Source organism: Lycium barbarum, chromosome 10 (assembly GCF_019175385.1).
Source record: "Lycium barbarum isolate Lr01 chromosome 10, ASM1917538v2, whole genome shotgun sequence".
Taxonomy (NCBI): Eukaryota; Viridiplantae; Streptophyta; class Magnoliopsida; order Solanales; family Solanaceae; genus Lycium; species Lycium barbarum.
Window position 1 is genome coordinate 95316397 of NC_083346.1, and position 23338 is coordinate 95339734.

At 34.6% G+C, this 23338-nt stretch overlaps 1 protein-coding gene and 2 non-coding genes across 3 annotated transcripts; 1 reads left to right on the plus strand and 2 right to left on the minus strand.

Moving 5' to 3' along the window:
* Window positions 1–5120: 5120 nt before the first annotated feature.
* Window positions 5121–5227, minus strand: LOC132616371 (small nucleolar RNA R71). The gene has a single exon (XR_009573156.1). It is a non-coding gene; the product is annotated as a small nucleolar RNA R71 (small nucleolar RNA).
* A 14382-nt stretch (window positions 5228–19609) lies between these two features.
* Window positions 19610–21660, minus strand: LOC132613146 (uncharacterized). The gene is made up of 3 exons (XM_060327193.1): window positions 21479–21660; window positions 21226–21397; window positions 19610–21049 (listed from the first exon to the last, which is right to left on the minus strand). The coding sequence occupies exons 1-3, from the start codon at window positions 21658–21660 to the stop codon at window positions 19610–19612; spliced, it is 1794 nt and encodes a 597-aa protein (XP_060183176.1).
* LOC132616313 (small nucleolar RNA R71) lies at window positions 20976–21082 on the plus strand. The gene has a single exon (XR_009573103.1). It is a non-coding gene; the product is annotated as a small nucleolar RNA R71 (small nucleolar RNA).
* Window positions 21661–23338: the final 1678 nt, after the last annotated feature.

Sequence of the window (23338 nt, forward strand, 5' to 3'; positions counted from 1 at the left end):
AGTTGTGATGTGGAAGTCGGTTAAAAGGGGAAAGGCTTAACCAAAAAAAAAAAGGAACCTTCCTTGTTAGCTTGAAAACGAAAAAAAAAAAGGATAGGAAGAATAAAAGTTTTGAATAAAGGGAAGACTAGTGGGTGAAATGAAAAGATGAAGAAAAGGGTGGGAAAGTTTTAAAGGATGTGTGCTTTGATTGTTGAAATTTGTAGTGCTTAGAGAGGTTTTTGAGCCACTCTTACCCAAACTGTGCCCTACCTTAACCAAAAGCCTACAGTACTACCCGCAAGTCCTAATTGATTTTGAGTGAGGTGTGTTTACATTAGTGGAGAAATACTTAAAGGGCAAGCCTATGGCATCGTATTTGTGTGCTTGTACACATTCTTGAAGTGTGAGTTTTTCTCTTCTCTTTCGTCTGTTTTCCCATTTATTGTTGTGAATATTCGCATTCTGGGACTTTCTTTGGTCTTTTGTGAGGGCATGTGGATTACAAAGCTTGATGAGAGAATTGCTTCCTGACGTAGCATTCGAGGCCAGTCCCTCAAAGCGAAATACATTGCACCACCGGGAGAAACGTTTGGTTATCACCCAACTTCTAAAAAAGGTGTACTGTTTTGCAAAAAGTAGATGAGGGGCAATCATGTCTCGAATACATGTTTGTAACTGATCACTATCACCATCGTAGCCAATGTTGTTTTTGAAATGATTGAACACCTGTCTTGTATTTCGGTTGTGTTTTAGTTGCTTGAGGACAAGCAAAAGTTTAAGTTAGGGGTGTTGATGAGCCGCGGAATTACGACACATTCGATGCTCGTTCCTTAAGCTTTTGTGTCTCTTCAAGCATTCTTGGTTTTACTTTTAGCATGTTTTTGTCACTTTGTAGGGAAAAATATTGAGAAAGCAGAACGGAACAAAATGAGGCAAAACATGACAAGGACACACTGCACACAACATGCGAACCGTATGTCATGCCTGCGGACCCACAATTGCACCGCAAAGTGTGACAGGCCACTGAAGAAGAGAGATGAAAGGTTGCGCAATCTGCGAGGCCAACATGCGACTCGCATGTTCAACTTGCGGTACAACAATGATCACGCAAACTGTGCCAGAAATCTGGGAAGCCTGAAAGCAAGAGCACAATGTGCGGCTGCTGAGCACGTTTTGCGTCTCGCATGTTTGTCTTGCGACACAATATGCGAGACGCATGTTACTTCTGCAGGGTTATTTTTGTCTAACTTTGTGCACGTTTTTGGGAGATATAAATACCCACCTAGGGTTCTGAAAAAGACATTCACTGCACTTATCATTGTCTTTTTGTGGAGGAAACATTTATGATTGGTTGTTGAAGCTTTAAAAAAGAATCTTGCACTTTATTTTGTGGGTTTCCCACCAAAAAGCTTTGTAAGCATTATGGCTACATTATTTATCTTTGTTTCTTACTTAATGCAAATGTCTAGCTAAACCAAATAGCTAAGGTTGTGGGACCAAATGTGTTAGTTATGTGATTGGGTTTCACATTTATACCTCATTTATATGTTAACGATGCATTCTATCTACTCTTCGTACCTTAACATCTCTTGATGGTTGCAAACATCATTTGTGCTTAATTACTTTCACCTTGCTTGAGAAAGAAGGTGGAAGTTAGGAAAAGGGTTAGATAGCAAGGACTTGAGTCAATAAACCCATCTAATAGCCTGAGCTAGAGATAGGATGGCTAACTTGTAGCATATTGGATGTTTACTTGGTTCATATTCTAAGGTTTGAGAAAGCTTAGTAATGATATTTATTAATTTCGTGGAAAGACTTTTAATAAACTTAAGCAATCCATCGTTAATCGCATCTCGACATTCGAAGAGGTTAAATTGATACCCACTCGCATTACTTTCCATTGGAACTGCAACCTTAGTCCCTCTCTCTAATAGTTTACATTTCACAACAACACCATATAATTGTTAGTAACCAAACATCAAATCCAATACTATTATATCCCCCTCGCACTTGAAATTTAGACTAACAGTCGAGCGTTACATTTGATAAGCATATTTCTTCACTGTATTCTCTGTGGGATTCGACCCCAACCTCGTTGGATTCTATATTTGACAACGATCGCTTACTCCTATATTTTTAAGGTGTAATTTGGGCGTATCAGTACCCGGCCATATAAGCTCGGTGTTATTAGTAGTCATATTTATATATATAAGTGAGGATACTTAAAATTTGTCGTCCTTACAGCCTCAGAAATCTGATATGGTGCTTACACGTGGCTACTCACCAATTGACTTTTCATGCCATGTTTTCATTTTTGCTATTATTCATTTCATGAAGGCCACTCATGGACTTCTATCATTGGTCGGTTGTGCAACTTTTTCAAGAACCTTTTTTTTGGGTTTTTTATTTTGGTGTACCATATTCATATTGGATTCCGATTAAATTCGGATCATGCACTGCTGCGTCGATTTCTAGGGGTGACGCTCCCAATAATTGTTTTCATTCTCAGGAGCTCGAACTCGTGACTTCTGTTTAAGAGTAGAGGGATCCCAATCAACCCACCACAACCCATGCTGACAACTTTTTAACAATCCATTCTGACAACTTTTTAACAATCCATTCTGACAACTTTTTAACAATCTCTTCTTACTGCTTATTAGGTTATTCCTTCGACCGTATTCTATGGTTGTTTTGACGTCTATATTTAGTTTTAAATATATTGTTATTTTATATATTATTTAATTTTTTTCAAATTTATGCTTATTTAGATAAGTGAATTTATATATAACCAAGAAATCATATGAAATTTGTGGTATTTAAATAAGGATAAATTTAGTAAAAAGAATTTCTTACTTTCTATTGGTGAGTGATTTCATAAAGGGTGTGTCCAGACTAAAAAACCATATAATATGGATCGGTGGAAGTTCTTTTTTTATGATGTCCTTAAACATTTTGGTAAAATTTAGGTAACTTTAGAGCCAAAATTTCCTTTTCAGCTGAAACTTTTGTTGTGTCTTACTTTACCTTTAAACATTTCTCACGTCATATGTTTCTCCATATGTTCGTCTCTATTTATTTTAAACCCCCAATACCTTACCTCTTTAGTGAGATCATATTTGCTAACAGATACAAAAAGTAAAAATTACCGAACAATGTTGTATAATGTTGAAAATAAAAGTAGCGTTATCAGTAAAGACCATATTCATCAAATCTTGTCTGATTAACTAAGATTTGATTTTTTTAATCATAAAGTATATATAAAGAACTAACTCGAGATTTATTTTATGAATTTAGATTATTTATTGAATTTCGTTTAAACTAAGGTTAAAACCCACATTTAACTAGCATAAAGCATTGAACACAAAATAATAAGTGAAAAATTAATAAATATAAAAAGAAATCTATTTCTATCTATAAATAAAAACCACGTACTCACAAATTCATAAAAAGAAAAAATTATTTTTCAATTTATAATTTTCACTGAGTTGCAATTATCATATCTTAGCATGTTAGTGTATAGAATATCTAATCACCCGGTATTTTCTTATTTTCCTACCAAATTTACTTCCTCATTTAGAAATTATCCAATTATATGACGAATAAGCGTTAATAATTATGAGAACTTATCAACAAGATATGATTAACCTCAATTACATTAAATTAATTACGTAGTAGAAATATGTGAAAAATTATGATTAATTGATAAAAGTTACGTACTGTTTTTATATTTCGAGTTTGGGCCCGGGCTTACCACCACGGGCCTCGTACAACTAGTATGTGTGTGTGTATATATATATGTGTGTGTGTGTGTGTGTGTATATATATATATATCTATATATGTATATATGTGAGTACATGAGTATCATTAATATCATCATCATTTCCATTTATACCCTTCTGAAAATCACCCATCAGGAATTCCACCACCACTTGCTCCAGAAGATTAGTTTGATGAAGTGGTGCCAAGACCAGCAAACAGAATTCTAAGGGATTATGCTAGACCAGATCACTTCAACTGTGAATCTAGTGAGAGGAACCCTCCAGTTGCAGCGAACAACTTCGAAATCAGGACTAGATTAATTCAAACAATTCGGCAATCATGTACATTCACCGGGGATCTTAGTGAAGATCCACACAGTCATCTGAATGATTTCTTAGAATTAGTTGAAACTGCTAAATATAATGGAGTATCCCCTAAAGAAATCAAGCGAAGGCTATTTCCTTTTCCTTTAAAAGGAGATTCCAAGAATTGGTTGCGAAGTTTGCCTCACGGGTCTATCACCACATGGGATCAGATGCCAAATTATTATTTTTTCAAGAAAATTTATATGATTTTAACTAAAAAACACTAGTATTAATAAATATAATAATTATAATAGTACTTAGTTGGTAATGATAATATTAATGAATATATAGATAATAATAAACATAAACGTAAGTTCTCAAATTAGTAACAAAACACTTAGTCTGAAGTAGATGTATGCCAATCCCCGGCAACGGCGCCAAAAATTTGACAAGGCTGAAGTGCATAGGAAATTTCGCTCGTACTCTATCAAATTCTAATATAGTTTAAGATATCGTCCCACAGAGATTGAAAAATCTATGCTACAGACTTGTAGTATTTTTGCTGCTATTTGAGAGAATCAGATTGATGAAAGGAGAGTAGTGACTTAAATTTGTAAATTACTTTAACAAAAGAAACAACTTTCAAAAGATTATCTTAAAAGAAAAAGTTGGGAGTCGTTGAATCCACTTAGTGTATATATGACAATAAAACCCTTTTTTTTATTAAATTTCACAAAACAGTAGAAATAGTTCCTAGACTTGATTTGTGTTATGAGGAATAAAGACCTCTTGCGATTAGTCCTTAAATCAATAAACTTATTTGAAACAATCCCTCCGCGAGAATTAGAATTGAAAGAAATAAGATAGAGATCCCTCAAATCAATAAACTTATTTGAGACTGTCCCTCCGTGAGAATTAGGACGGAAAGAAATAAGATAAAGATTTAAACCTAAGAACTAACTTGAAATAACCCCTCCGTGAGAATTAGGATTAAAAGAAGCAAGTTCAAAGATTTGGAATAATAGATGACTCAAAATATTTTAAATAAATATTTTTTCCCTGCTAAAACCACAAAGTTAAGACAAGATATTACTAATTTCTTGCAGACTGACACGGAGTCAGTTTATCAGGATTGGGAGAGATTAAAATCAATGCTAAGAAAATGTCCACATCATGACATTGTTGAACATATGCAGTTGTATATTTTTTATCATGGGCTAAACCCTTCTTCTCGAAATGTGATAGATGCAGCTGCAGGAGGTTCCATTATGGGAAAAACCACAGAAGAAGCTTTGAAAATGATGAATGACATATCTAAAAATGTCATTCAATGGCCATCTGATCGTTTAATCAATAAGAAAGCTGCTACTGTAATTCAAGCCGATGCTATAAATACACTAACTCAACAAATTGCTTCTTTGGCACAAAAGTTTGAATTTTTTCAGGAGAATACACAAAAGTCAAGCCAAGCTGAGGCCTGTGACATATGTGGAGGAAACCATCTAAACCATGAATGTCAAGAAAGCAACCAAAATGATGAGCAGGTTAATGCCGTCGGATACAAGCCATACTCTTTTGGTAGTCCATTGGCACAAAAACATCCAGGCTTTCAATGGAGCAATCCAAATGGTGCTGAAAACTCCCAAAGCTTTCAAAAGAAACAGGTACAGGGTCCACCTGGATACCAGAATCAAAATCGCGGGCCATCAAATTTCAGATCATATCAACAAATAACTCCATATCAGCAGAGGCCACAACAAGCACATATGAATCTTGATGACCTATTGTACAAGTACATCAAATCCACTGACGAAAAAATTGAGAGTCAAAATTCAGCTCTAAAAAATCCGGAAATTCTGTTAAGCCAGTTGGCAACTCTTGTGTCCGAAAAGATTCAAGGTCCCTTACCAAGAAATACACAGAAAAATCTAAAAGAGCACCTTAAAGCCATCGCTTTACAGTCAAGTAAGAACCTTGATGAACCTTACAAGGACACCCAAGAAAAGAATCAATCTTCACAACAGGTAGACAAAGGTAAGAATGTTGAATCACCTTTTGAACAATCAGAAGAAAAAGAAAAGAAAATGGAAGAGGAAAATATTCTCCCTGTGAAAATTCCTTTTCCACAAAAAATGAAGAGAGAAAAGCTTGATAGTCAATTTTCCAAGTTTTTGGATATTTTAAAACAAATTCACATAAATATTCCTTTTACTGGTGCTTTATTACAAATGCCTTCATATGCCAAGTTTCTAAAAGAAATTTTGTCAAGCAAAAGAAAACTGGAAGAAGCTTTTGTGGTAGTACTTACTAAAAAATGTAGTGCTATACTTCAAAACAAACTACCACAAAAGCTCGGGGATCCAGGTAGTTTTACAATTCCATGCACTTTGGGAGGAGTATATTTTGAAAAAGCACTTTGTGACTCTAGGGCTTCAATAAATCTAATGCCTTTTTCTATTTTTAGAAAATTGGATCTTGGTGAAATAAAAAACACAAGTGTTTCTCTTTAGTTTGCAGATCAAAGTACTAAAAAACCTAAGGGAGTAATTGAAAATATTCTTGTAAGAGTTGATAAGTTCATTTTCCCTGTGGATTTTATAGTACTTGAAAATGCAGGAATGTCCTGATGAACCGATAATTTTGGGTAGACCATTTCTTGCGACAGGAAGAGCAATCACAGATGTCCATCAAGGACAATTAATTTTAAGAGTAGATGAAGAAAGAGTCATTTTTTATATGCAAAAAATGCTAAGATTTTCAGGAGATGAGACATAATCCCCATGTTTTTCAATTGACATGATTAGTGATCTTGCAGATGAATTCAAAGATGATAAATTGATTCTAGATTCTATGGAAAGATGCTTGTCCAAATCTGGCACCTCATGAGATGATGATCCCACCATCAGGAGCGAAGCTGAAATATTGGAAAAACATTATAAGGACGAGGAGATATAAGCGGAAGAAGTTCAACCAAAAATGGAACTCAAAATTCTTCCTTCTCATTTGAAATATGTTTATCTTGAGCATAAATTATTTCCAGTAGTTATTTCATCTTTTCTATCCGTTGAACAGGAAGACAGTTTAATTGAAGTACTACAGGCACACAAAGGAGCCTTAGGGTGGACAGTGGCAGATATCAAAGGGATTAGTCCAACTATTTGTACGCACAGAATCCTTATGGAAGATAGCTACAAACTAATAGTCCAGCCCCAAAGGAGATTGAATCCTACAATGCAAGAAGTGGTGAAAAATGAAATAATTAAACTTCTTGCGGCAGGTATCATCTACCCCATTTTAGATAGCCCTTGGGTAAGTCCTGTTCAAGTAGTACCAAAAAAAGGAGGTATGACGGTCATGAAAAATTAAAATACTGAACTCACACCTACTACAACAACCACTGTATGGAGAGTTTGTATTGATTATAGACGCCTCAATGATGCTACCAGAAAAGATCATTTTCCTTTACCATTTATCGATCAAATGTTGGAAAGGGTAGCAGGATAAGGTTTTTACTGTTTTCTTGATGGATATTCAGGTTATAACCAGATACCAATAGCGCGCCAGAAGATCAGGATAAGACAAATTTCACATGTCCCCATGGAACATATGCCTATAGGAGAATGCCATTTGGTTTATGTAATGCACCTGCCACATTTCAACGTTGTATGTCAGCAATTTTCACAGACATGACCGAAAATTTTCTAGAGATTTTTATGGATGATTTCACTCTTTTTGGAAAATCATTTGAAGATTATCTTTACCATTTGACCTTAGTTCTTAAGAGATGTGAAGAGACAAACTTGATGGTTACAGAAGGAATTATTCTAGGACATAAAATCACTGCTAAAGGGATAGAAGTTGATAAGGCTAAAATTGATGTTATAGAAAGATTACCCCCTCCCACAACAGTTAAAAGCATTAGAAGTTTTTTAGGGCATGCAGGTTTTTACAGACGGTTCATAAAAGACTTTTTAAAGTTTTCAAAACCGTTGACTAACCTTTTGATGAAAGATGTTAAGTTTGAATTTTCAGGTGATTGTTTGAAGGCATTTGAAACCCTTAAGGAAAGATTGTCAACATCTCCTATAGTTGTGTCCCATGATTGGAGCCAACCTTTTGAGGTCATGTGTGATGCTAGTGATACAGCCGTAGCAGCTGTTTCAGGCCAGAGAAAAGATAAAACAATTTGTCCCATTTACTATGCTAGTAGAACATTGAATGAGGCTCAGTTGAATTATGCAACTACAGAAAAAGAATTACTGGCAGAAGTATTTGCATTTGACAAGTTTCGTTCCTATTTAATAGGGACCAAGGTTACTGTTTATACAAACCATACAACTTTAAAATACCTCTTAGCGAAGAAAGATGCTCGACCATGATTGTTAAGATGGATTTTACTTCTGCAAGAATTTGACCTTGAAATAAAAGACAAGAAAGGAACTGAAAATCAAGTAGCTGACCATTTGTCTAGATTAAAGAACCCTCATCTTGAGTTTACTGAGATAAAAGAAGAATTTCCTGATGAGCATATTTTTTCTGTTGTAACTCAACCACTGTGGTTGGCAGATATCGCAAATTACTTGGTTGGAAAGTGGACACCTCAAGATCTCACTTATCAGCAAAGAAAAAAGCTTATGTCTGATGCTAAATATTACCTGTGGGATGAACCTTACTTGTTTAAAAATTGTGCAGATAATATCATTAGACATTGCGTACCCGAGGAGGATATGAAGAACATACTTTACCACTGTCATGGGGAGCAATTGGTGGACATTATGCAGCCAACCGAACTGCCTTTAAAGTTTTTGAAGCTCGGGCATATGTTGCACAATGTGATAAATGTCAGAGAACAGGTAATATAACTAAGAGAGATGAAATGCCATTACAATCAATACAGGTATGTGAAATATTTGATGTTTGGGGAATAGATTTTATGGGTCCTTTTCCTTCTTCTCACTTTTATACATATATCCTTGTAGCTGTGGATTATGTATCAAGGTGAGTTGAAGCTGTCACGACCCAACCTAGGGCCATTACGAGTGACCAAGCTTAACCTGCCCGATAACCCAACTTATGTTACCTGTACTCAAACATGGAATTCAATAGGGTCTATTTAACTAAGTTTGAAAGTTGTAGATAGAATACCAAAGTCCATCTGTAACTCAAAACATCTCAAAACATACTTATATATACGTAACATATCACAAGGCAAGCCAACGAGGCTGCCGATACTTCTATACAACAAAACAATGGCCGGCAAGGCCAAACAGTATCCATGACACCCACGCTGTTCGCAGACTACTAGAAGAGTATGACCGTGCATAAGTGACGGGACAGGGCCCAGGTGTATCCATAATGTATACAAACAAAATTATACCAAAATAGGAACAGTCTTCGAAGCAAGTGGAGCTGTCTAACTCTCAATGCTGACTCCTCCTAGGTGGCTGGATCGTTTAACCGCGACCCTAAACCTGCGGGCATAAAACGCAGCCCCCGAAGAAAGGGGTCAGTACGGAATATGTACTGAATATGTAAGGCAATACTGAATCATAAAACAAGGAAAAGCGTAACGGTAAGCAAGTTTAGAAAGCAACCTGGGAGTAACCTGGAACAGCACTTTGAACCATGTCATATGGTCCCTTACACAAATTCTAGCTTACAAAATATAAATATAGAATATCCTACTTGTAGCCGCTTCCGGCTAATAACACATTAGTCCCTTCGGACGGCCGCTTCCGGCGTAGTCATGATGGCCCCTTCGGGCAGCCGCTTCCGGCTTAAGAATATCATAATCCAGCTGATCAGGTGGAACAATAACAATAAATATGATATACAGTATGAGTATGTAATGAAGTTACAAAACGTTGCACCCCTTTCAGAGTGGTTTCTATTACAACTCCCTTTGGAGAGATTTTGAGAACAAGTTTTAAAGTTTCCTTCATTTACCATTTGCTTTGTAGTGACCATGTAAGTATAATGTATCGCAGAAGCTTCCTTCGAATTATCAACAAGAGTATAGCATGAACGAAACAAGACATTGGATATCGACTCCAAATCCAACTAAGAATAGAGTACTTATGTTTTACATTCTTTAGGAGTCATATAAAAGGGATCATGCCAAAATATGAAAGAAGGGTTAGCCTTACATACCTTATTTATGCCTCAAGCTAATCCCCGAGTCCCTTCACGAGCTTAGTCAACTAAAATACCATCAACAATATAGGGATTAAGACTAGGCCAACAAGATTATTCTAACTAATCATTTATTTCGTCGCCTAACGGGATTTGGACAGCATCTCCCCTATAATCCTACCAACCCAACAATTCCAAATTAAGCTAATAACCAAAAACAACAACAAATCTAACAATTTACAACAATAATATGACTAAACTCATCTTTCAATTCTATCCAAAACAGCCTCTAAACCACAATGCCTTAATATTCGGTATACGATAATTATAACTATATTTCTAACACTTTAATCCGTTAAATATCCACGTAATCATCTCAATAACAACGATGAGAAAATAATACATACCTTAGCATCAGCTCAACCACGAAAATATCATCCCCCAAGCTCAATATTTATCTTGAAACGACGACGACAACTCGTATTACACTTTATCCTTCACGAGCCTCGGGATTCGGGGTCTCGAACTTGATCGAACCCTTGCTTTATCTCTCTAACTCTCCTCACTCTCTCTCTCTAAAATATTCCAGATCTTTTGGCATGCAATGAGGAAGATAATGGGTGAAAAGTTTCCTTAAATAGCTAAGGAAGTGGGCCTGACCCGACTTGGAGTCGGGTTGGGTCGAGCCCACTGCCAGTTTGACCTTTCCTCCTTAAAACGTCCATAACTTTTTATCCCTATGTCGCATGAAGTCCCACGACTATCTACAACTTTCATTTTTTGTGTTTTCCCAAATTCTCAACGTATAATGGTGTGTTGGCTTCGTAAAACTAGATCACCCGAAAACGTATCCTTAAATCATCCTTTTGGAGTGCTTATGCTCATATTTGGCTTAAGTGTCCCTCTTAAGACATTCTAAACTTCCTAGGTACTATTCATATAACTTGTCATATGCCCTTTATAAAATCCCGACATGTGGGCCCCACATTAACTTACGGTTACGAGGGCTATTTGTCAAGTAACGTATTAACCAACTTACACCATATGGCCTCCACTGTCGTCTATATGTTATTCTTATACATATATAACAGAATCTTCATCCCTAATCCTTGTATATCTTTACCCTCCCATGAGCCCATACTAAATCGTCTGCAGTCTCGGTAACACGAAAATGTTTCTCGGGTGTAACAGAAGCAATTCCTACAAAATAAAATGATGCTCGTACCGTGTGTGATTTTCTTAAGAAAAAATATTTTTACCAGATTCGGCACCCCACGAGTCATCATTAGTGATCAAGGGACTCATTTCATCAATAAGCAATTTTCTTCGTTGCTGTCAAAATATGGTGTGACTCATAAAACAGGAACGCCATATCATGCTCTAACTCAAGGGCAAGTTGAGGTATCCAACCGCGAATTAAAAAGAATACTTGAAAAGACTGTTGGAATCTCAAGAAAAGACTGGGCTTTAAAATTAGATGATGTTCTACGGGCATACCGAACGGCTTTCAAAATGCCAATCGGAACATCTCCGTATAGATTAGTCTTTGGAAAAGCTTGTCATTTACCTGTAGAATTAGAACACAAAGCTTTTTGGGCGTTAAGAGCACTAAATTATGAATTGACCTCTGCTGGAAAAAATAGATTTCTCCAAATTAATGAATTAGAAGAAATGAGGTTGGGAGCCTATGAAAATATGAGAATTTTAAAAAAAAAAACAAAAAAATGGCATGACAATTTGATCCGACGAAAGGGTTTTAAAATTGGAGACTTGGTACTTCTTTATAATAGCAGGCTTAGGCTATTTTCAGGAAAACTAAAATCCCGGTGGACAGGTCCCTACAATGTTACAAATGTCACTTCATATGGAGCTATTGAAATTCAACAGATCAGTGGCGGAAACAAGTTTAAGGTAAATGGTCACAGGCTGAAATTATATTTTGGAGGACAATTTGAGGAACAACCATCGGTGACTCTGATTAAATGATGAATCAAGAAGTCAATAAGTCGAGCTGGCGACATTAAACTCAGAACTCCTATTTTCAACCCGTAGCCATGGAGGGTAAAGCAATGGAACCTCATAAGTCCAATATAAATTTGCATCAATAAATTGCTTAACCAATTAATCTGGTTAATATCCAGGTTAGTGTACAATCGGAGCATCTCATGAAGGCCTCTACAAAAATAGAGTCACCTACAAAGGAGTAATACCATGGTGATAGGTATGCCTAAGTAACTGGTTGGTTAACCAATTTACTATACAAGTTAATTACTGGCTCTGGTAAATTTTTGGTTTATAATAAACCAAGATCAAATAACTAATAACGTCTTGAATTAGTTAGTCTAATATAGACATGTGAGTTCACAGTTATTTTAAGCCTATAATATAGATGTATTTCTTTTTAAAGTATGTTTTTGTGTGCATGTGCGTGTGTGTATATATATATATATATATATATATATATATATATATATATATATATATATATATACACATATTAGTTAGAACATAAGTTTTATTTTATCTTAAAAAAGGTGGAGGTGGAATTGGAGGACTAGTTTAAACCGATTTTCATCTGGAAGAATGAAAAGCTCAAGTGTGGGGAGACTTTTGGATCTAATCCACATGTTTTTGTGTATATATGCATATGCTACTTTTGTTTAGGCTATATATATATATATATATATGTCTATATATTTTGCAATAGGTGAAAAAGAAGATGGAATCTGGAAAATACTTTAATACCTCAAAGTGGGTAATATTGTATTCCTCTCTAATAATGATTAGGAACTAGTAATGGGTAACTTTTTGATACGACCAAGAACTAAAAAAAAAAAAAAAGCTTTATATATCTACTCCATGCTGGGAGAAGAAAAGTCACTATTAAAATATCCTTACCTTACCATCCTGAAACCTGACATTATAAGCCAATAAAAGTCCTAAAATGATTTCAAAAAACGGTGTCGAATCTATATTAGTGGAGATAAACATAAGAAGCAAGCCTATGGACAAGATTGTGATATTCAATGAATAAGTGATCATAAATTTATCAATTCCAAAAGATTCAAGGGAAAAAAGAGTGCAAGTTCTTTCTGATCAAAGCGGAATTCAGAAATCGGGAAAAATATTTGGTGAACTTGAAAAGGTTAGATTATATTGAGCATTATGAAAGAAATTTATTTCTGAATAATTTCTCTATCTTATAAAGATCATTGATTTTTAAATGTTTGAAAATTATCTTTTTCCTTTGACGAGGCCAAAGTGCATAGGAAATTTCGCTCGTACTCTGTCAAATTCTAATATAGATTAAGATATCGTCCCACAGAGATTGGAAAATCTATGCTCAGACTTGTAGTATTTTTGCTGCTATTTGAGAGAATCAGATTGATGAAAGGAGAGTAGTGACTTAAATTTGTAAATTACTTTAACAAAAGAAACAACTTTCAAAAGATTATCTTAAAAGAAAGAGTTGGGAGTCGTTGAATCCACTTAGTGTATATATGACAATAAAACCTCTTTTTTAGTAAATTTCACAAAACAGTAGAAATAGTTCCTAGACTTGATTTGTGTTATGAGGAATAAAGACCTCTTGCAATTAGTCCTTAAATCAATAAACTTATTTGAAACAATCCCTCCGCGAGAATTAGAATTGAAAGAAATAAGATAGAGATCCCTCAAATCAATAAACTTATTTGAGACTGTCCCTCCGTGAGAATTAGGACGGAAAGAAATAAGATAAAGATTTAAACCTAAGAACTAACTTGAAATAACCCCTCCGTGAGAATTAAGATTAAAAGAAGCAAGTTCAAAGATTTGGAATAATAGATGACTAAAAATTATTATTACATATATATTTTATATGATTATTATAGTATATTACTTTCCCTCCTTGTTAGAAGTACAAATTAATATAACTATAATCATAACACAAAATATACTAAGTAACGATAATGATTAGTAGAACATATCATTCCAACACAAAGTATGACACTTAAATAATATCAAGACGAGGAATGACTAAAATAAGATAATATAACATTACACCAAGTTTCATCAACTATCCTAACAAAAAGAGAATACTCCATTATGGAGTTAGAAAAGAGAAAATATGAATTTATGAAGCTAGAAATATTGAAAGACTTGGAGAAATATTTTTACTACAAATGAAAGAAAAGAGAATAGAACAAGATTGACACTTTGTCTTCTAAATGATTGGATGATTTGTAAGCAAAATAACGCTTCTATTTATAGGAAAATGTAATGTCTCCCCCCTACGGGTGCATTCCTTGAAGTAGTGCTCACATCTGTGACCTTACTTGACGGGTGAGAGTATAATAATAGTTGACGGGTGAAAGACTTGCAACTTCTTTCTTGATGCGCACAGTTGACGGGTGTGAGTATGAAGAGGTGACACCCGTGGATTTCAACACTTGACGGGTGTGAGTATGAAGCGGTGAAACCCGTGGATTTTGAAACTCTTTTCTTGATGCCCACAATTGACGGGTGTGAGTATGAAGTGGTGACACCCGTGGATTTCAACACTTGATGGGTGTGAGTATGAAGCGGTGACACCCGTGGATTTCAACACTTGATGGGTGTGAGTATGAAGCGGTGTCACCCATGGATTTTGCAACTTCTCCCAATGTTGTCTTTTGTAATTCCACATGTAAAACTCCATGGTTATGACTTATGAATTCGTGGTTGCACCTATTGAATTATTTGCTTCCTTCTTTGACAATTTGTTTCTTCTATATTCTTCTGCATTACTCTTTTTCCTATAGAAATTGTCAGAAAATATGCGAGAATAGGATATATTTATTCAAATTTTATTTAAAAACTTATTTTTATATACAAAATATCATGAATAATTTATATCCATCAAACTTCTCCATACTTGAATTTTTTCTCGTCCTCGAGGAAAAAGATAATTTTCAAACATTTAAAAATCAATGATCTTTATAGGATAGAAAAATTATTCAGAAATAAATTTCTTTCATAATGCTCAATATAATCTAACCTTTTCAAGTTCACCAAATATTTTTCCTAATTTTTGAATTCCGATTTGATCAGAAAGAACTTGCACTCTTTTTTTCCCTTGAATCTTTTAGAATTGATAAATTTATGATCACTTATTCATTCAATATCATAGTGTTGTCCATAGGCTTGCTCCTTATGTTTATCTCCTCTAATATAGATTCGACACTGTTTTCTGAAATCATCTTAGGACTTTTATTGGCTTATAATTTCAGGCTTCAGGATGGTAAAGTAAGGATATGTTAATAGTGACTTTTCTTCTCACAGCATGGAGTAGATATATAAAGCTCTTTTTTTTTTTTAGTTCTTGGTCGTATCAAAAAGTTACCCATTACTAGTTCCTAATCATTATTAGAGAGGAATACAATATTACCCACTTTGAGGTATTAAAGTATTTTTCAGATTCCATCTTTTTTTTCACCTATTGCAAAATATATAGACATATATATATATATAGCCTAAACAGAAGTAGCATATGCATATATACACAAAAACAGGTGGATTAGATCCAAAAGTCTCCCCACACTTGAGCTTTTCATTCTTCCAGATGAAAATCAGTTTAAACGAGTCCTCCAATTCCACCTCCACTTTTTTTAAGATAAAATAAAACTTATGTTCTAACTAATATGTATATATATATATACACGCACATGCACACAAAAACACACTTTAAAAAGAAATACATCTATATTATAGGCTTAAAATAACTGTGAACTCACATGTCTATATTAGACTAACTAATTCAAGACGTTATTAGTTAATTGATCTTGGTTTATTATAAACCAAAAATTTACCAGAGCTAGTAATTAACTTGTACAGTAAATTAGTTAACCAACCAGTTACTTAGGCATACCGATCACCATGGAATTACTCCTTTGTAGGTGACTCTATTTTTGTAGAGGCCTTCATGAGATGCTCCGGTTGTACACAAACCTGGATATTAACCGGATTAATTGGTTAAGCAATTTATTGATGCAAATTTATATTGGACTTATGAGGTTCCATTGTTTCACCCTCAATGGCTACGCGTTGAAAATAGGAGTTCTGAGTTTAATGTCGCCAGCTCAACTTATTGACTTCTTGATTCATCATTTAATCAGAGTCACCGATGGTTGTTCCTCAAATTGTCCTCCAAAATATAATTTCAGCCTGTGACCATTTACCTTAAACTTGTTTCCGCCACTGATCTGTTGAATTTCAATAGCTCCATATGAAGTGACATTTGTAACATTGTAGGGACCTGTCCACCGGGATTTTAGTTTTCCTGAAAATAGCCTAAGCTTGCTATTATAAAGAAGTACCAAGTCTCCAGTTTTAAAACCCTTTTGTAGGATCAAATTGTCATGCCATTTTTTTGTTTTTTCTTTAAGAATTCTCATATTTTCATAGGCTCCCAACCTCATTTCTTCTAATTCATTAATTTGGAGAAATCTATTTTTTCCAGCAGAGGTTAATTCATAAGTTAGTGCTTTTAACGCCTAAAAAGCTTTGTGTTCTAATTCTACAGGTAAATGACAAGCTTTTCCAAAGACTAATCTATACGGAGATGTTCCGATTGGCATTTTGAAAGCCGTTCGGTATGCCCATAGAACATCATCTAATTTTAAAGCCCAGTCTTTTCTTGAGATTCCAACAGTCTTTTCAAGTATTCTTTTTAATTCGCGGTTGGATATCTCAACTTGCCCTTGAGTTTGAGCATGATATGGTGTTCCTATTTTATGAGTCACACCATATTTTGACAGCAACGAAGAAAATTGCTTATTAATGAAATGAGTCCCTTGATCGCTAATGATGATTCGTGGGGTGCCGAATCTGGTAAAAATATTTTTTCTAAGAAAATCACACACGGTACGAGCATCATTTTTTTTGTAGGAATTGCTTCAACCCACCTTGATACATAATCCACAGCTACAAGGATATATGTATAAAGGTGAGAAGAAGGAAAAGGACCCATAAAATCTATTCCCCAAAAATCGAATATTTCACATGCATGTATTAATTGTAATGTCATTTCATCTCTCTTAGTTATATTACCTGTTCTCTGACATTTATCACATTGTGCAACATATGCCTGAGCATTTTTCAATATTGTCGGCCAGAAGAATCCAGCTTCCAAAACTTTAAAGGCAGTTCGGTTAGCTGCATAATGTCCACCAATTGCTCCCCTATGACAATGATAAAGTATGTTCTTCATATCCTCCTCGGGTAAGCAACGTCTAATGATATTATCTACACAATTTTTAAACAAGTAAGGTTCATCCCACAGGTAATATTTAGCATCAGACATAAGCTTTTTTCTTTGCTGATAAGTGAGATCTTGAGGTGTCCACTTTCCAACCAAGTAATTTGCGATATCTGCAAACCACGGTGGTTGAGTTACAACAGAAAAAATATGCTCATCGGGAAATTCTTCTTTTATCTCAGTAAACTCGAGGAGGGTTCTCTAATCTAGACAAATGGTCAGCTACTTGATTTTCAGTTCCTTTCTTGTCTTTTATTTCAAGGTCAAATTCTTGCAGAAGTAAAATCCATCTTAACAATCTCGGTCGAGCATCTTTCTTCGCTAAGAGGTATTTTAAAGCTGCATGGTCAGTATAAACAGTAACCTTGGTCCCTATTAAATAAAAATGAAACTTGTCAAATGCAAATACTACTGCCAGTAATTCTTTTTTTGTAGTTGCATAATTCAACTGAGCCTCATTCAATGTTCTGCTAGCATAGTAAATGGGACGAAAAATCTTATCTTTTCTTCGGCCTAAAACAGCTCCTACGGCTGTATCACTAGCATCACATATGACCTCAAAAGGTTGGCTCCAATCAGGGGACACAACTATAAGGGTTGTTGACAATCTTTCCTTAAGGGTTTCAAATGCCTTCAAACAATCACCTGAAAATTCAAACTTAACATCTTTCATCAAAAGGTTAGTCAGCGGTTTTGAAATCTTTGAAAAGTCTTTTATGAATTGTCTGTAAAAACATGCATGCCCTAAAAAACTTCTAACGCTTTTAACTGTTGTGGGAGGGGGTAAACTTGCTATAACATCAATTTTAGCCTTATCAACTTCTATCCTTTTAGCATTGATTTTATGTCCTAGAACAATTCCTTCTGTAACCATGAAATGACATTTCTCCCAATTAAGAATCAAGTTTGTCTCTTAACATCTCTTAAGAACTAAGGTCAAATGGTAAAGACAATCTTCAAATGATTTTCCAAAAAGAGTGAAATCATCCATAAAAATCTCTACAAATTTTTCGGTCATGTCTGTGAAAATTGCTGACACACAACGTTGAAATGTGGCAGGTGCATTACATAAACCAAATGGCATTCTCCTATAGGCATATGTTCCATGGGGACATGTGAAAGTTGTCTTATCCTGGTCTTCTGGCGCTATTGGTATTTGGTTATAGCCTGAATATCCATCAAGAAAACAGTAAAAACCATATCCTGCTACCCTTTCCAACATTTGATCAATAAATGGTAAAGGAAAATGATCTTTTTTGGTAGCATCATTGAGGCGTCTATAATCAATACAAACTCTCCATCCAATAATTGTTCTAGTAGGTATGACTTCAGTATTTTCATTTTTCATGACCGTCATACCTCCTATTTTTGGTACTACTTGAAAGGGACTTACCCAAGGGCTATCTGAAATGGGGTAGATGATACCTGCCGCAAGAAGTTTAATTATTTCATTTTCACCACTTCTTGCATTGTAGGATACAATCTCCTTTGGGGCTGTACTATTGGTTTGTAGCTATCTTCCATGAGGATTCTGTGCGTACAAATAGCTGGACTAATCCCTTTGATATCTACCACTGTCCACCCTAAGGCTCCTTTGTGTGCTCGTAGTACTTCAATTAAACTGTCTTCCTGTTCAGCAGATAGAAAAGATGAAATAACTACTGGAAATAATTTATGCTCAAGATAAACATATTTCAAATGAGAAGGAAGAATTTTGAATTCCATTTTTGGTTGAACTTCTTCCGCTTGTATCTCCTCGTCCTAATAATGTTTTTCCAATATTTCAGCTTCGCTCCTGATGGTGGGATCATCATCTCGTGAGGTGCCAGATTTGGACAAGCATCTTTCCATAGAATCTAGAATCAATTTATCATCTTTGAATTCATCTGCAAGATCACTAATCATGTCAATTGAAAAACATGGGGATGATGTCTCATCTCCTAAAAATCTTAGCATTTTTTGCATATCAAAAATGACTATTTCTTCATCTACTCTTAAAATTAATTGTCCTTGATGGACATCTATGATTGCTCTTCCTTTCGCAAGAAATGGTCTACCCAAAATTGTCGGTTCATCAGGACATTCCTGCATTTTCAAGTACTATAAAATCCACAAGGAAAATGAACTTATCAACTCTTACAAGAATATTTTCAATTACTCCCTTAGGTTTTTAGTACTTTGATCTGCAAACTGAAGAGAAACACTTGTGTTTTTTATTTCACCAAGATCCAATTTTCTAAAAATAGAAAAAGGCATTAGATTTATTGAAGCCCCAGAGTCACAAAGTGCTTTTTCAAAATATACTCCTCCCAAAGTGCATGGAATTGTAAAACTACCTGGATCCCCGAGCTTTTGTGGTAGTTTGTTTTGAAGTATAGAACTACAATTTTTAGTAAGTACTACCACAAAAGCTTCGTCCAGTTTTCTTTTGCTTGACAAAATTTCTTTTAGAAACTTGGCATATGAAGGCATTTGTAATAAAGCATAAGTAAAAGGAATATTTATGTGAATTTGTTTTAAAATATCCAAAAACTTGGAAAATTGACTATCAAGCTTTTCTCTCTTCATTTTTTGTGGAAAAGGAATTTTCACAGGGAGAATATTTTCCTCTTCCATTTTCTTTTCTTTTTCTTCTGATTGTTCAGAAGGTGATTCAACATTCTTACCTTTGTCTACATGTTGTGAAGATTGATTCCTTTCTTGGGTGTCCTTGAAAGGTTCATCAAGGTTCTTACCTGACTGTAAAGAGATGGCTTTAAGGTTCTCTTTTGGATTTTTCTGTGTATTGCTTGGTAAGGGACATTGAATCTTTTCGGACACAAGAGTTGCCAACTGGCTTAACTGAATTTCCAGATTTTTTAGAGCTGAATTTTGACTCTCCATTTTTTCGTCAGTGGATTTGATGTACTTGTACAATAGGTCATCAAGATTCATATGTGCTTGTTGTGGCCTCTGCTGATATGGAGTTAGTTGTTGATATGATCTGAAATTTGATGGCCCGCGATTTTGATTCTGGTATCCAGGTGGACCCTGTACCTGTTGCTTTTGAAATCTTTGGGAGTTTTCAGCACCATTTGGATTGCTCCATTGAAAGCCTGGATGTTTTTGTGCCAATGGACTACCAAAAGAGTATGGCTTGTATCCGACGGCATTAACCTGCTCATCATTTTGGTTGCTTGCTTGACATTCATGGTTTAGACGGTTTCCTCCACATATGTCACAGGCCTCAGCTTGGCTTGGCTTTTGTGTATTCTCCTGAGAAAATTCAAACTTTTGTGCCAAAGAAGCAATTTGTTGAGTTAGTGTATTTAAAGCATCGGCTTGAATTACAGTAGCAGCTTTCTTATTGATTAAACGATCAGATGGCCATTGAATGGAATTTTCAGAAATTTCATTCATCATTTGCAAAGCTTCTTCTGTGCTTTTTCCCATAATGGAACCTCCTGCAGCTGCATCTATTACTTTTCGAGAAGAAGGTTTTAACCCATGATAAAAAATATACAACTGCATACGTTCAGCAATGTCATGATGTGGACATTTTCTTAGCATTGCTTTTAATATCTCCCAAGCATAATAAACTGACTCAGTGTCAGTCTGCAAGAAATTAGTAATATCTTGTCTTAATTTGTGGTTTTAGCAGGGGAAAAATATTTATTTAAAAATTTTTGAGTCATCTGATCCCATGTGGTGATAGACCCTTGAGGGAAACTTCGCAACCAATTCTTGGAATCTCCTTTTAAAGAAAAAGGAAATAGCCTTAGCTTGATTGCCTCAGGGGATACTCCATTATATTTAGCAGTTTCAACTAATTCTAAGAAATCAATCAGATGACTATGTGGATCTTCACTAAGATCACCGGTGAATGTACATGATTGCTGAATTTTTTGAATTAATCCGGTCCTGGTTTCGAAGTTGTTCGCTACAACTGGAGGGTTCCTCACACTAGATTCACAGTTGAAGTGATCTGGTCTAGCAAAATCCCTTAGAATTTTGTTTGCTGGTCTTGGCACCACTTAATCAAACTGATCTTCTGGAGCAAGTGGTGGTGGAATTCCTGGTGGGTGATTTTCAACTCCTTCTTGATGCTCCATTTCGTCACGAGTTACGCTCTGAGAAGTGGATGTTTGTTCCTTCCAGCGCAAACGAATAGATCTTTCAATTTCTGGATCGTAATAGGTCAACTCTTTTGAAGAAGAGCGAGTCATAAACTAGATCTTTCAATTTCTGGATCGTAATAGGTCAACTCTTTTGAAGAAGAGCGGGTCATAAACTAACGTAATATAATTATTATTATTATTATTAATAATAATAATAATAATAATAATAATAATAATAATAATAATAATAATAATAAGAAGAAGAAGAAGAAGAAGAAGAAGAAGAAGAAGAAGAAGAAGAAGAAGAAGAAGAAGAAGAAGAAGAAGAAGAAGAAGAAGAAGAAGAAGAAGAAGAACAACAACAACAACAACAACAACAACAACAACAACGACAACAACTATCTTTTAACACCAATAATAAAAATCACTTTTATATAAACAACATATGGTAATACTAGTAATGTAATAATATAGCACTTCTATATAAAGAAAAGATATGTAATGATAATAGGAAAAGTTATAATGATGGTAAGAATAGAGGTGATGTAACAATGAAACTGTAGGAAGACTAAATTATTTTTTTACAAGAAAATTTATATGATTACAAATAAAAACACTAGTATTAATAAATATAATAATTATAATAGTACTTAGTTGGTAATGATAATATTAATGAATATATAGATAATAATAAACACAAACGTAAGTTCTCAAATTAGTAACAAAACACTTAGTCTGAAGTAGATGTATGCCAATCCCCGGCAACGGCGCCAAAAATTTGACGAGGCCAAAGTGCATAGGAAATTTCGCTCATACTCTGTCAAATTCTAATATAGTTTAAGATATCGTCCCACAGAGATTGGAAAATCTATGCTACAGACTTGTAGTATTTTTGCTGCTAATTGAGAGAATCTGATTGATGAAAGGAGAGTAGTGACTTAAATTTGTAAATTACTTTAACAAAAGAAACAACTTTCAAAAGATTATCTTAAAAGAAAGAGTTGGGAGTCGTTGAATCCACTTAGTGTAAATATGACAATAAAACCTTCTTTTTAGTAAATTCCACAAAACAGTAGAAATAGTTCCTAGACTTGATTTGTGTTACGAGGAATAAAGACCTCTTGCGATTAGTCCTTAAATCAATAAACTTATTTGAAACAATCCCTCCGCGAGAATTAGAATTGAAAGAAATAAGATAGAGATCCCTCAAATCAATAAACTTATTTGAGATTGTCCCTCCGTAAGAATTAGGACGGAAATAAAAAAGATAAAGATTTAAACCTAAGAACTAACTTGAAATAACCCCTACTTGAGAATTAGGATTAAAAGAAGCAAGTTCAAAGATTTGGAATATTAGATAACTAAAATTATTATTACATATATATTTTATGTGATTATTATAGTATATTAATTTCCCTCCTTGTTAGAAGTACAAATTAACATAACTATAATCATAACACAAAATATACTAAGTAACGATAATGATTAGTAGAACATATCATTCCAACACAAAGTATGACACTTAAATAATATCAAGACGAGGAATAACTAAAATAAGATAATATAACATTACACCAAGTTTCATCAACTATCCCAACAAAAACATATTACTCCATTATGGAGTTAGAAAAGAGAAAATATGAATTTAAGAAGCTAGAATTATTGAAAGACTTGGAGAAATATTTTTACTACAAAGGAAAGAAAAGAGAATAGAACAAGATTGACACATTTTCTTCTAAATTATTGGATGATTTGTAAGCAAAATAATGCTTCTATTTATAGGAAA

Bases quoted from the DNA above. Each gene is read 5' to 3' on its own strand.
- LOC132613146 (XM_060327193.1), bottom strand. From the start codon at position 21,660: ATGACTCGCTCTTCTTCAAAAGAGTTGACCTATTACGATCCAGAAATT. The intron at 21,398-21,478 runs GTTTGATTAAGT...CTGTGAATCTAG, and splicing joins CCACTTGCTCCAGAAGATCA to TGTGAGGAACCCTCCAGTTG. The intron at 21,050-21,225 runs GCAATCAAGCTA...AATTTCTTGCAG, and splicing joins ATAATGGAGTATCCCCTGAG to ACTGACACTGAGTCAGTTTA.